Source organism: Idiotropiscis lumnitzeri, chromosome 1, assembly GCF_059441095.1.
Source record: "Idiotropiscis lumnitzeri isolate Australia: NSW breed Sydney's pygmy pipehorse chromosome 1, RoL_Ilum_1.0, whole genome shotgun sequence".
NCBI classification, from domain to species: Eukaryota; Metazoa; Chordata; class Actinopteri; order Syngnathiformes; family Syngnathidae; genus Idiotropiscis; species Idiotropiscis lumnitzeri.
The window spans coordinates 33,615,874-33,630,068 of record NC_142391.1 but is presented as its reverse complement, the minus strand read 5'-3'; the positions used below and the strand labels follow the sequence as shown (position 1 = coordinate 33,630,068).

Sequence of the window (14,195 nt, the reverse complement as noted above, 5' to 3'; positions counted from 1 at the left end):
TTGGTCCTTTTGGAGTAAGTACAGTGTTGCAAAATACCACATAAAGCTAAAGAATGATGTCATCCTTTGCTGCTCACTGAACTAAAATGTTGAGCTCCACTAACTTCCCACATGTCATCATGTACTCCGTATCCAAGAGTTTTGCGCAACTTTAAGTCTTAATTTCTCCCGATTTGAGGGCAAATTACAAAAGATAAAGATAAAGATAAAGATGTCCTTTATTAGTCCCACAATGGGGAAATTTGAAGTGTTACAGCAGCAAAGATATAGATCACACAGAGTCGGCGGCGTAATGTAGCCGTTAATGTATAACATTAGCAGCAGACATTCATAAAAAGCATACAAATATACACAGTATAAACGTATCTAAGTGTAAGGAAACACTCCTGATGCCTGTCCATTATACAGAGGGGGAAACGCTGTAATGATAAAAACTACTGAATGATTGAAAATACTGCAATGATAAAGATATTACACTGATAAAAGTACTGTAATGGTAAGAGTACTGAAATGACAGGAAAGTACTGCAATGATAGAAAATACTGCAATGATAAAAGTACTGTAATGGTAAAAGTACTGCAATGATAAAATATACTGCAATGATAAAAGTACTATAATGGTAGAAGTACTGCAACGATGGAAAAATACTGCAATGATGAAGTATTGTAATAGTAAAAGTACCGCAATGATAGGAAATACCGTAATTATAAAAGTACTGCAATGATAAAAGTACTGTAATAGTGAACATCCTGCAGTGGTAGAAATACTACAGTGATAGAAGTATTGTAATAAGAATACTGTAATGGTAAACAAAATACATCATTGGTCGATGTTTAAGTACACCCTTGGCTGAAAGTAAAGTAGTAGTGTATATTGCATTCTAGGACTGCACAATTGCACTAAAAAGTATATCCTTTAGGAGTAGTCAACTTCACAGGGCAAATGTTCAATTTGTCTTCTAGCAATAAAGCTGCGAGTGCTCTCAAAGAGGATACGACAAAGATTGTAACAGTTTGAGCGACAAGAGTCTTGTTCCTCGCTGAGTTGTATAGGCGAGTTTAGATGGGAGATCAAGTGGATTTGATTTCGAGGAACTTGCTTGTTGGCCTGCAGATTTGTTTTTGAAAAACGCTACACAGCTAAAGGCAAATATTAGACCGAGCTTTGACAGACATCTTGATGCCATGAGGCAATGTGATTTCAGGCTGTGATGCTTAATCATTTGTGCACATAAATGTTTTGCAAACACGGCCACAAGCTCTGCTGCTAAAAGTTCCAGCTGCAAGAGTGTGTCTGTAAGAACGTGATCAGCATGAGGAAATTCGTTTTTTCTCGCATGCGATATTGAATGTGTATTGTGTACAGCAGGGGTTCCCAAATCTGTTCCTTGAGAGCCCTTAACCAGCCTTTTTTTATATATTCCTCTCCTCAAACACACCTGTCACATGATCAGGATCGTTATCAGGCTTCTGCAAACTTGCTGATGAGCTGATCACTTCAATCAGGTGTGTTGGAAGAGGGAAACATGTAAAACAGGCTGGATAGGAGCTCAGTAAACGACAAAAACAGAATATTGCTCAAACTGGTAACTTTTTTTTTTTGGTAATGGATTTATTTTTTATTTTTTCAAATATTCACCTATTTCAAATTTCACCCTTGAAAAAATATTCCAAAAAAGCGGGGACATGTTAATCTCTATTTTACATCACCTTTCCTTTTATATAACTGTTTGGGAATTAACAACACTCGATAACTGTTTGGGAACTGAGGACAGCAATTGTTGGAGCTTTGGAGGGGGAATTCCTTTCCTTTTTTTGCTTGATGTACAACTTGAGTCGCTCAACAGTCCGGAGTCTCCATTGATGTATTTTGCGCTTAATCATGCATCCCACGTTTTCAATTATGGACAGGCCTGGACTGCTGGCAGACAAGACAGTCTAGTAATTTCACTTTTTTACCACAAATCTTGCTGTGGGAACACATGCAAAATTTGGATTGGCATTGTCTTGCTGAAATAAGCAGGGGCGTCCATGAAAAAGACATTGCTTGGATGGCAGCACGTTATTCCAACACCTGTATGTCCCTCTCAGCATTAGTAGTGTCTTCACAGATGTTCTACCCATGCCATGAGCACTAACACAGCATCATACATCACAGAAGCTAGCTTTTGAATTTTGCATTTATAACAATCTGGTTAATCCTTCTCGTCTTTGGCCCGCAGCACACAACGTCCATGATTTCAAAATAACTTGAAATGTGGACTTGTCAGACCTCAGCACATTTTTACAATTTGTGTTTGACCATTTGAGAGAAACTGGAAATTGGTGATATATGGTTGTTTCTTTGCATGGTAATTTTAACTTCAATTTGTGAATGTAGCGATGAACTTTGTTGACTGACAATGGCTTTTGGACGTGTTCCTGAGCCCACGTGGTAAAATTCTTGACACAATAATGGCAATTTTGAATGCAGTGCCGCGTCAAAGATCGAAGGTCACAAGCATTCAGTGTTGGTTGCCTATGTGCAAAGATTTATCCAGATTCTCAATGTTTAGATGATTTTGATGCTGACAATTCCTTGTGCTGCAGAGACAAGTGTTTTTTTGAGCATTCTTCAAATTACCCAGCCTTGTGTTGCTCCTGTCCCAGCTTTTTTGGAACATGTTGCAAGTATCAAATAAAAAAAAAATAATAAAAAAAAATGCAGTTCCCCAATGTGAACATTACATATCTTGTCTTTGTATAGGTTTGTACTTTGAACTATGGACAACAATTAGACCAAAAAAAAACAACATACTTTGGGTTACCACGGTGAAATTGAATATGATCTTTTACATACCATTCCATCAAAGTACAAAATCATGACCATGTTCTCAAATCTTTGAGGCAGCTAAAAGTCTGTTCCTTCTTTCTTTGGCTGTAGAGCTATGCAGTACTGTATTTTCATGCTTCACTGCTTGCTTTAAAAGAAGCAGAGTTGCTGTGTTCCTAGCCGAGGTCTTTGGAAGGTGAACGGTAATTGCTGAGGGAGGATTTAGCCTGACGTTAGAACAAAGCAGCTCTTTTGTTTTAATGAGACAGCACTCCATTTCCTGAGAACCACACCGTAGAAATTAACCTGACACATGAAGGTAACATGAAGTTTGTGTTCAGGTATTTTAATTAAGCACAACCAGAGAGCGATTTCCATATTCCTCAAATGGTGACCTCCACTCTTATAAATGGCGTGTCTCAATTAATTTCCACCTTTCCTTCGAATAAAGGACACACCACAAACATGCTCTTCCTTTATTCCCCACAGGAAAAATAAGTTTACGACACATTCATGTGTCATCCACCAGCACATACACATTACAGCACAAGTGGCACCTGTAAAGCTGAAGTGCTGCTGTGTGCAGTGTGAAAGATTCCAAAGCTAAATATAAGTTTAAGTAAAGTATATCGCACTGTCTTCACAGAGGTTTTACCTATAAAGGGCTGTTTTTGATTTTTGTTTTTTGGGGGGGGGGGGTTTGCCAACATGTGTCACAGTTCATTTATGCATCATGGCAGCGTAAAGATAATGCAGACGTCTGCTCTGCTAATTTTATTTTAGTTTAACCAGGTTATATCAGATACTGTAACTGTCACTTGAAATGCAAAGTCACAGAATTAGGCTCTTCAGTTTTCAGTGAACTTGAGCTTGAGTGAAGAGGGATGAAAGTGACTCCAACTGTAACCTAATTTCTGACAGAACACTCTGTAAAATTAACATCACCGTTTCCAAAATGTTGGTCTTTGAAGGCATGCCGGTCGGTATGAGTTTGGTGTGGAAAAACCTCCAAACCCTAACCTCAACTGAACCAAATATGATTATCAAAGCCTGAATATCATTGAATTTCAACAGAAAGAAAACAGACGTTATGGTGTTTGGTCCCAGTGGCACTTCTATATTTGACCCTGCTGACCTGGGACCCCTGGCATCTTATCTAAAGTCTTATCTTTGATTGACTTTCACATTATTTCAACTAACATTGTAAAGCATCAGATGTGTTAAATGTTGCCCACTCCAGGTCCATTGCAGCCTGGTCATCCTGGAAGGAGGATTCCCACAACTGTGGGCATGTGAAGACCTTTGAGACATTCCAAGTATTAAGGGCTATAAAAATAAATTGGACTTGACAAACAAACTCCAAAAACCAAGACCCAAAGTAACAGAAACACAAGAGAACGATTCACCACTACCGGTGACAGGCAATGACTCAAAGAACCCATTTGACAATGGTCAGAAGGCATTGAAAACAGGGAAATAAATGCAAACAGACTGATGTGACAATCAGGCACACCTGGACAAGACAAGCGACATGGATGGAGAGAGCTGATTGGCTGATACACAAAGGGGAGCAGGGATGACAAAAATGGCGACCAAAATCTGATGAGCAAGCTCGGAAGGTATGAACGGCATATATATGGGCCAACATCCATCCATCTATTATCTGAGCCGCTTATTCTCACGAGGGTCGCAGGCATGTCAGAGGCTTTCCCAGCTGTCAAATCAAAACTAAATCACAACAAGGGAAATAGTCTGTGATAATGACATGTTAAAGGAAAAAAAATCCCCATAAATCTCCAAATATCAATATAACCAATTCTCAGCATTTGGGGAGGGTGGTGGGCAGATTCCATGGCTTAGTCGCTAACCCTCACAAATAGTAAAGTTTTGCTTTACTCAAGTTTAAACATGAGCCAGTACTTCTGACCTCTCATTTACCCTCCAGGCCCTGGAGTCCAGGGTGAAAAAAAGAAAAGAAAAGAAGTACACAGTAAAAAATTCAAATGTAATTTTTGGCAAACACTATTGTCCACATATGATTTAGGTTTATACCATGAGACTTAAATCCAAAACTGATTTTGTGGCTTCATTATCCTTTGTTGTTGCAGAGCAGGCAAACTGATGTTCTGTTCTTTTTTTTTTTCAGGAAGTCCTATAAAGCTTTTTGATCATGTTTTACGCTTTATGGTTAGGGATGGATGGTCACTGTTATTGTGTTAAGAGTTATTGTATTCTGAAGTTCCATGTTCCTAACACATACTAAAAAAGTGGCGCATTTTCTTTCTCTTGATGAACGCAAACGACCCTGACTGTGTGTGGATGCTGCAAACAATGGAAAAATCCCAAACAAAATCTGTGTTCCTGTGGTTCGGAATGATACACTCTCTGCCTCAGGTGAGAAAAAGGTAATTGTGTGAGCACGGTGGGTCATACTTTATCTCTCCCTGGTATCACATGACCACAAACTGAGAGTTATTCAGTCCTGAGCTGACAAAGAGCTCATTTGTGCCTGGTTGTCACGTCTTTCAGCACCATTCGGAGCCACCACAGCCCTGACGTGCATTGTTTGTGATGGAGAAAGCTATCGGAGGATCTGCACGAGATTAGGGCTGGCAACTGTTCCCTCCGTGGCTTCCTGTTTTGCCACAAGAATTCTTTTGGTGGGTGCAAAAAAGCAGCAAAACAACACAAATCGGAAGGTTAACGCTTTCCTCTCAGATTCGTGCTTCTCAAATTAGCTAAGCATAAAGACTTTCTCAACAAACGGAGTCAACTTCAGAAGGAGACAACCACACATCTGATCTCAGGTTTCTGTTTAACACAAAATAAATTGTCTAATTTCCCTTCCACTTGACTTTCCCTCCACATTTTCCCCTCATCGCCTACATGGTCTCCACTCTCTGCATCTAAATTGCAAATGGCAGCAAAGTCGACTGGCGGCAGAGCCGCTCAATGTCATTAGAACTGACCCTGTGGATTAACTGGAGGAGAGAGATGCTGTGTAGAAACTACAGATCAATAACAGAGCTTATTTTCATGGTTATTTTACTTCACTTTGGATTTAGATCTGCCTTGCTGAAATATCCACTCAACTGCTGTGTCAAAAGCATAAAAAGGCCCACTATGATTCTCCCACACAAAACTCGACACTACATTTCCTAAATTCATCCACGCATCCATTTTCTTCTGCTTTTCAAAGTCAGAGGTGAGTTGGAGCCTTTCAAAGCCGACTTTGAATGAGAAGTGGACTACATGATAATATATAGACAGACAGGCACATGAACACTTTGGATACTTTAGAGTCTTCAAATAACAACAATATGATTATGGGATGAACATGCAAACGCCACAAAGAAAAATCCAAATTCAGATTCAAATCTCGAATTTTCAGTGGTGAAGCAGACACACTAACTACATGGGTCATGGGACTATTTCCAACGTTTTTCCACTGTTAACATTCCAAATAAGGATTGCTGTATTTCAGCTTCAAAGGCACTAAAGAAATGTTAAACAGATGGAGATTTGGAAAATTTTACATTTGACTGTTGAAAATAGTTGACCTTCATGTCTTCTTTCTTGCAGGGATTTATAATTCTGGCAGGGTGTTTTTTTTTTTTTTTTGACTGACACCCTACCACAAACAGAGGTCTTCATGGATCATTGAATCAAAAACACAAAACAGAAAAAACATTCTTTAAAATAAGCATGCTTGAGTCCTACTGCCAAAGACATGCCATATGGTAGTTGTCTAATATTTACAGGGAAAAATTTTATATTTTGTGTGTTGTCAGATTTTAATGGGTTGCAATAAGCGGTTTATCGCCATGCCACGCTCCGTAAACCTATAAAAGTGCAATTAATTATTCTTGTTTAAAAAAAATAGTGGAAAACTTTTCTTGAAATGCCACAATAATGTCTTTTAAAAAGTAAACCGGAAAAAACACACTCGTACAAATGCAATTACATCCGGGCACACACACGCACACCCCAACACGTGTTCATCAATTCATACTAAAAGGACAAGTTCATATTTTGTCAGACAATGGTGTGGTAAGTATATAGTGCCATCTAGTGGCTAAACAAGTAGCAATATCATATGTGCTTAGTTCCCAACCAGTGTTCCCATTTCTAGAGTGACATAACAGCCAAGTGAAGGGTGGTCAGTGGTGGCCATGCATGCATGCATCATTTTACCATAACCAGACCTTACCACAGACAAAGGATTTCATGAAATACAATTCTCTCATATTCATCACAGTGCCCACCACACTCAAAATCACGCAGGAAAGAATCTAACTAAAAAGCAATGTTTTGCTGAGCTTAATTTATGGTACTCAATTAGGCAGGTCTAATACTGCATTTGTATGAAAATTACAGAAAAATCACAGATCCCCGAGGCATGGGTGTCGCCATGGGCATGGTCAGAGAGTGACAAGGGGTGGCTGTGGTCACCCTTTGGGACCACATAACATAGCTCCACCCCTGATAGAGCAGCATTCTGGCCAGGATGTTGTAATCATAAAATATTGTATGTTTGTTTCTATTTTCAACACTTTATTGTGAGAGACGCTTGATATTCGACCATACAACTTTTTTTCTGATCACACTTGTGGCCCTTTTTCTTTGGAGTTTCACATCAAAATAATTAACATTTGAGATTACTCAACTTTTATAATTTGTGAAACAGGAGAACTTATCTTTAACTTCTCTGTCTTTCTGCCTACCCATATCTTTCCCCCTCTCTTTATTAGACATGACAAAGATCAGCTCAATCGTCACTTTGGCAAATGCAAGCATTTTTATTGGTTGCGATACCCAAATTCCCCATTTTGTGAGTTTGGGGATAGTTGGGCCAGTAGTAGCCTCATAATGTTTTCTGTGTATTTCGGTTCATTTTGACCTGTTTGTCTAATGCTAAGATTCAGAGGATACCTGCATGGCCAGGCGGCTGGTGCTCAGCTCTGCATGAACACTAATTGGAGGAGGAGAAATGGTACGAGGCCCAAAATAAATTTCAAAATACTTTGGAGGGGGGGTGACGACAGAAAAAGTTTTTCACTATTTGATAAATGAACAAAACAATTGTGGCCCTGCACTAAAGGCATTTTACTCAACCAGGACAAAAGGGCGGGGTGCTTGAGCACCAGTTGGGGTCTATCTATGCACGTGCCTACTGGCACATTCGTATGCAATTGAGGATGACTATTATTGAATTTCACTTAATAATATCCTTCATCCATCCATTATCTGTTCAGCTTCTCCTCACAAGAGTCGCGTGGGTGCTGAAGCCCATCCCAGCTGTCTTCAGGCAATAGGCGGTACTCCCTGAACTGGTTAATTTATCCTAAAAGTATGAATTATAAATACATCTTTGTTCATCTTTAAGCTATTGACATAATATGTAGAATTTAAATGTCTTCCATTAGATGCAAGGCTTCACATTGCGTTCAAACAGAGACAGATTTAATTTTGAGTAAGTCAGTTTGTGACTTAAAAGATCGTCGTTATTTAAGTATTTGTACTCTTGTTAACTGTTTGTTTCGTGGTGTGCCGTGAGATATTTATAATTTAATTGTATTGTATTGTAGTCTCGTAAATTGTTTTATCATAGATAGTCTGAGGCTCCCCTGTCAGAACAGCACCACCTTGTGTCGAAATTAGTACAATACAATTCAACAGTTTTTTTGTTTGTTTGTTTGTTTGTTTGTTTTTGATTGGTGGACCATGGATTCATGGAATAGGAACGTGAACACCGTTTTAAAAAAAAAAAAGCGTCGTAACTGGTGCACAAGTGTATGGAGCCCAGGTACACACAGGAGAGGTAACGGCACCAGGGTCAGGGAGGAAGTTGTCAGGGGGAGACTCCCACTTTGCGTCTGCGCAGTACGCGCAATTTAACGGGCGGGGTGTGGTGGTTTGGAGTACGATACTCTCCATTTGTTTTCTTTCGTTTTGTTTTTTTTCTCAGGGAGGAAAGCATGCCATATCCAATAGCTGTCAACAAATGACCCCCTTACAGGCTTACAGGAATCACACACGACACGGTTGATTTCTAGTAGAATTCTAACTTTTGAACTGTGCGTCAACGATGTTCGAGAAAACCATTAAGGACTTAAACATTAATTTTAACGCTCTTAATGAGAGCAACACTTTTTCCAGTGGAGATCTGGTGACTGGACAGATTTCCTTCGAGCTGTCCAAGGCGACAAAGATAAGATCAATCACAATGTCTGGGACGGGAAAGGCAGACGTCCACTGGTCCTCCGGATCCAGGAAGCATAGAAAGACGTACTATGCAAAGATTGACTTCTTCAATCTTAAAAGCATGATTTTGCAAGAAGGGGGTAGGTGCCTTTTCCGCCCTCTACACCGCACCATTGTAAACTACTGCTGCATAAGGCGATCCAATACAATTGCTGTTAACATAAATCAGCCTTTACTACATATCGATTTACTACAAGTAATTATGCGTGTTCCTGGAAGTGTATTTGTTTGTCCCAAACTGATCTGCATCATTACTGAGAGCGGTGTTTCTAATTTGTAGCACCTATGTAGTAGGTGGTAACCAAAATGTATGTCATTATCAAACATCCGATTGTATGAAAACATAAATTAATTGCTCCCATGAATTGTTAAGGAACTATATTATTAGAAAACAACTCATAAATCTCTATAGATTTCCTCTGGACTTAATGAAGTGGTCAGTGAATGGTATGTAATAACATTCCTTTCCCGTTGCAGCTGTTGGGAGCCCTGCCACTCTGCCTCCTGGCAGGCATGTGTATTCATTTACATGTCAGATCCCACAAGGGTAAAAGCCATTTTTGTGTCACGCTTGTCCTACAATATATTGTCATCTTTTAAAAATAAAAATGAACCGACTGAAATTGAATTCAACTCATCCAGGATACACTCACCTGCCAAGTGCTTCACACATCGTCAGCACAATTAAGTTTAGGACTTCAAATTTGGTCTTCCGGTCTTTGAATGTTCTTCCCATGCTTTCGTGGTTTCTCTAGCTATGCCGATTTCTTCCCACATTTCAAAAATTGGCATGTTAAGTCCATCAATTACTCAAAATCAGTGGTGTCCAAACAACAGCCCGGGCGGCCTGCAGTAGGTAGAAAACAAAAAACAAATACTTTTAACATGGCCTGCAACCTTATTGGGTTCACTAAACTATTATGAATACTACAATAATATGTAACATGACATGACTAACATGAATCAAAAATTGATTTGCGAACTAAATAGTCACAGTTCCACTAATTTTCACTATATCACTGATAAATCTGTAAAGTGTGGAGCATAGGTTTGTCAGCAAAAAAAAACATTCATGAATTTAGAAAAAACAGCAAATTCACTGGTCACACATGTATGAGTAAATAAAAAATCAAGTTGTACAATCTAAAATTATGCGGGGCCGCCGAAAAGATATTTCAGTTCTGGAAGAAAAAAATGTTTTCCTTCACTTTCTGCTGTCTGTGTTAAGATTAATTAAGATGCTCAAGTAAACACTGCTTTTAAAATGGTCATCTTATTTCAGATTACTCTTGTTTTGGTTCTGAAAATGAAGCTCTCATCAGACACGGACAGACCTTCTCTAGTGGGATTCAGGGCTGTAGGCCACCAAAAGAAAAAATCATGAAAAATCCCAAACAATTTTCCTTTAAAACCTTTCGCAGAGAGTTAAAAATAACTACACAACAAACAAAAACAAAACTAATATAACTATCACAAATAATTACTTGCTTGATTGGTTTAAGTAGGGGTAATAAAGTAGAAGATTGTCAAAGTGGCTCTTACATGTCCAAAAAGTTTGGACACCCCTGTATAGAATATGGATGGTAGATGAGTTAATTACAGTGTTACACCAATATCTATGGTCAAGGTTTTCCTTTGGCTTGATAAAATGACATTGACACTGTTTCCACAATTTTGTCCACTGCACATCCGCAATGTAAATGTCCCTTTCAAGTACATCCCAAGTAATTGAACAAGTCTACCTAATCAAATGGTAGGTTAGTGGATTTGAAAATGGATGTGATTATCAATGGGTTTTTTTTAGGAAATAATTACTTATATGTGTGTAGAAGTTGTGTCTTTTGTCATGTAACATGTAATGTTTATCAATGCAGAGATTTTCCATCCAGCTTCCATGGGCCTCATGGACAAATCGTCTACAACCTGACAGTGGGCATTGTCAGGCCTTGGCATATGTCAAAGGATTTTGTGACGCAATTGAACTTTGTGCACCACGTTGATTCTAACCAACCAGAGCTAATGGTAGGTTATAGTTTACATGGTCATCATCAACTACACGCAGAATCACAATCTGGACTGTTGGATTATGAAGATCAGAGTTTACACTGGTCATTATAGCTGCATAAAAATACGCAGTGTCAACCTCCAATTTGTTCAGAAATGTAAATAATCCGTTCAATCTGAAATGATCAGCCAAAATGTATAAGCAAAGTCCTTAAAGACCTAGTGTGAAGTAAGTTAGGAAAATGCAAAACAAATCTTTTTGTGTCACAAGTAAAGTAATTACACCTATTTACATTATTTATCGCAACATGCATGTTTTTGCATTGTGAGAGGAAGCGTGAGTTCCCAGAGAAAAATAAAGAGAAAATGAGACTGCTAACCACCATTCCACCTATTACCGTATGCCAAGATAACTTCCATTTCTTGTTCTATGATCATTGTGACATCCTCATTCTTCTTTGCCATCATTGTCACAAAAGGTTATCTTTTGCCTGCTCACTGAACTAAACGAGCAGCCTTTGACATCCTGACTGATCGACTTTGTGTTTTGAGTGCAAACTTAAAGGAACATTTTCTACCAAAATTCGGAGCGTCTTATTCAGCTGTTGTTTTTCTTTTTCCAGGCTCCCCTCGCGGGCTCCAACAACATGAGTGTGTGCTCCCTTCGTTGTACCTCCGGATCGATCACAATGACAGCCAGCGTGGGAAAAAAAGGCTACACACGAGGTAATGTTCAAACCGTCCCACCATTTATCTGTCTGAAATGTACACTCATTGAATTAATTTATACACACTTTTTGCAGGTGAAACAGTCCAGATCATTTGCTACTTCAGCAACGCTTCATCTCGTATGGTGACTCCGAAGGCCACGCTGAAGCAGAAGCAACAATACTACACGCGGGAAGGGATCCAAAGAAGGTTAATTGTGAAAAAGTTGGACTCTGTAACTGGGCAACCCATCACTGCTCACAACTCAGAAACACACTCTGAGATGATGCTCACCATTCCCGCTGAAACATCACTCACCATCTCCAACTGCAGCCTCCTGCACGTTGAGTATGAAATTGAGGTAAAAACTACCAACTGGAAGTCATTTATGTCCTCATGAATGCCGTCTTTTGATCATTTCCTGTTTTGTGTCTTGCAGCTGAGCCTTTGTCTAAGAGCGTCGTCAAAACTCACTCTGCTCTTCCCCATAGTTCTTTGTGACATTCCTTTACATCCACATTATTTAGAGTGATCTTTGGAAAGTGCTTCATATAAGATAGGGATGCATTTCCTTTGAGTTTACCGTTGCCTTCTACCTCAGCACTCTTCTTGTGAGGCTCACCAAGTCTCATGATCTTAACATTATAAACTCTGCAAAGTTTGTATTGAACAAATACTGTTATGGGACTGCCTGAAGTGTAAGATTTGCAATATTTGAATTACATGACACTTTTAACCGTGTATTTGCACTGCCAAAACATTAGAAACACTTGCACGTGATTGAATTTGTCAATACAAGAGCTGTATCAAAGTGTATTCTTTTACAATTGTAATGTTGACCAATTGTTGATTGAAAGTGTGTTTTTCATGTTTGACACCCTCATCTCATGTTGAATAAGGTATCCTCAATATTAGGAACGCTTCTCAGTGTGATGCAGTTCAACACCACTCCAATATTGGTTCCAATTACAGCCATCCATTCAAGGTACCGCTTATTCTTACTACAACTTTTACAAACCTATGGACCATTTAGCCTCTTCTGTTATGCATGTTTTTGGACCGTGGAAGGTCAGAGCCCGACTTTGAACCTGAAGTACTAAACAGTCAACCACCCGCCCACTGTTTGAAATTATAAGAAAGGAAAACTATTCTTTGTGCTTCATCCTGTCATCTCAAGCCAACAGACTCTTGTATTTTTTTGCAACGTGTTCCATGTTAACATGTAGAAGGACTAAAATGTTTGTGTGATTTTGGCTTTTTGACATACAATAGAGAAGCCGCATACATACTTTGAATGTTTTGTATAGATGAAAAAATTACTATCCACCTTCAGCCTTAATATGGAGCATATTCATGAAGCTGATGCATTCCTTATTAAGATGGTTTCTTTACAATTATTTTTCTTCAAAAATTTGCATTCATATTAAATTACAAATAAATGCCGAACCATTTTCATTCTAAAATGGTTGCACCCGTCACACTTCCACTCATATCACTGCAGAGATGTGATTTGTTTTCAATGTAAATGCTACAGCTTTACGATGTCGATTTTACCCAGGAAGGACCTGCAGTATATGACGGCACCATACGGCCTCAAACTCTGTAGTGAAGTGGGAATTTCGTACCTTACAGTATTAAAAGCAATTTGTTAGCTCCATGTCTTATGTTTGTGTTTCTTTGATCAGATCATATTGTCCACAAAGTGCAATACATGCTTATAACATAGACGGGTGGTATTTTACGCAAATTACTTTCATTCGTCCATCCAAATCAGTTGAATTCATTTTACTCATAATGATGATGTTGGGAAACAGTAGTACTAAGGTGTATATTCCGCTGAATATATTTTTGTTGCAAATCTTGCAAACAAAATCTTGAATTTATTGAGCATGCAAACTGAATACTTCTGGGAAGAGATTTTCACAAAGATGTAATGCAACCGAGCAACATGACGTGATTTCATACTATTGAATGATGCAGGGCACTATATCAAGACATTTATCTTCCAGGAGGGCTATGGTAAGCCAGTTATTTAGACTATATCATACATTAACAACTTGCTGAAAATCATGTGTACATTTATTCATGACCGCAGTGTCTTAAATTTTGTTTTTATCACTCTTAGAGTCCATGCTTTTTTTTGTGCTTATTTCATCTCCGTTGTTTTTGTTTTGGCACACATAAAACAAATTGTATGCATTGCACACTGAAATCTGTTGAATTCACTCAATTGAATTTCGTCAAGTGGTTGTTCAAAATAAAATCATCTGGCCACAGACATTTAAGTAGACCCTGAGATGTCGAAAAACAGGAGGATTTTACTTCTTAACTCCTATTCCACAAACGCAATTTCAATCAGAATGTTGTTTTTCAACTAGTGGGGTTGCATACAACATATTATGGAATTA

The 14,195-nt window shown here is 38.7% G+C and overlaps 1 protein-coding gene across 2 annotated transcripts; it reads left to right on the top strand.

Moving 5' to 3' along the window:
* The first annotated feature begins 8,682 nt into the window (after window positions 1-8,682).
* Window positions 8,683-13,444, top strand: LOC148344311 (arrestin domain-containing protein 3-like). 2 transcript variants are annotated; one of them, XR_015843188.1, is made up of 7 exons: window positions 8,683-9,155; window positions 9,553-9,622; window positions 10,950-11,097; window positions 11,703-11,805; window positions 11,883-12,148; window positions 12,227-12,772; window positions 13,346-13,444. XR_015843188.1 is itself a non-coding variant. In XM_088296235.1 (6 exons), the coding sequence occupies exons 1-6, from the start codon at window positions 8,900-8,902 to the stop codon at window positions 12,317-12,319; spliced, it is 936 nt and encodes a 311-aa protein (XP_088152361.1). In that variant the 5' UTR covers window positions 8,683-8,899; the 3' UTR covers window positions 12,320-13,444. The 2 variants fall into 2 exon arrangements, 1 of the variants encoding a protein (XP_088152361.1); XM_088296235.1 differs by having other exon boundaries at window positions 12,227-13,444.
* Window positions 13,445-14,195: the final 751 nt, after the last annotated feature.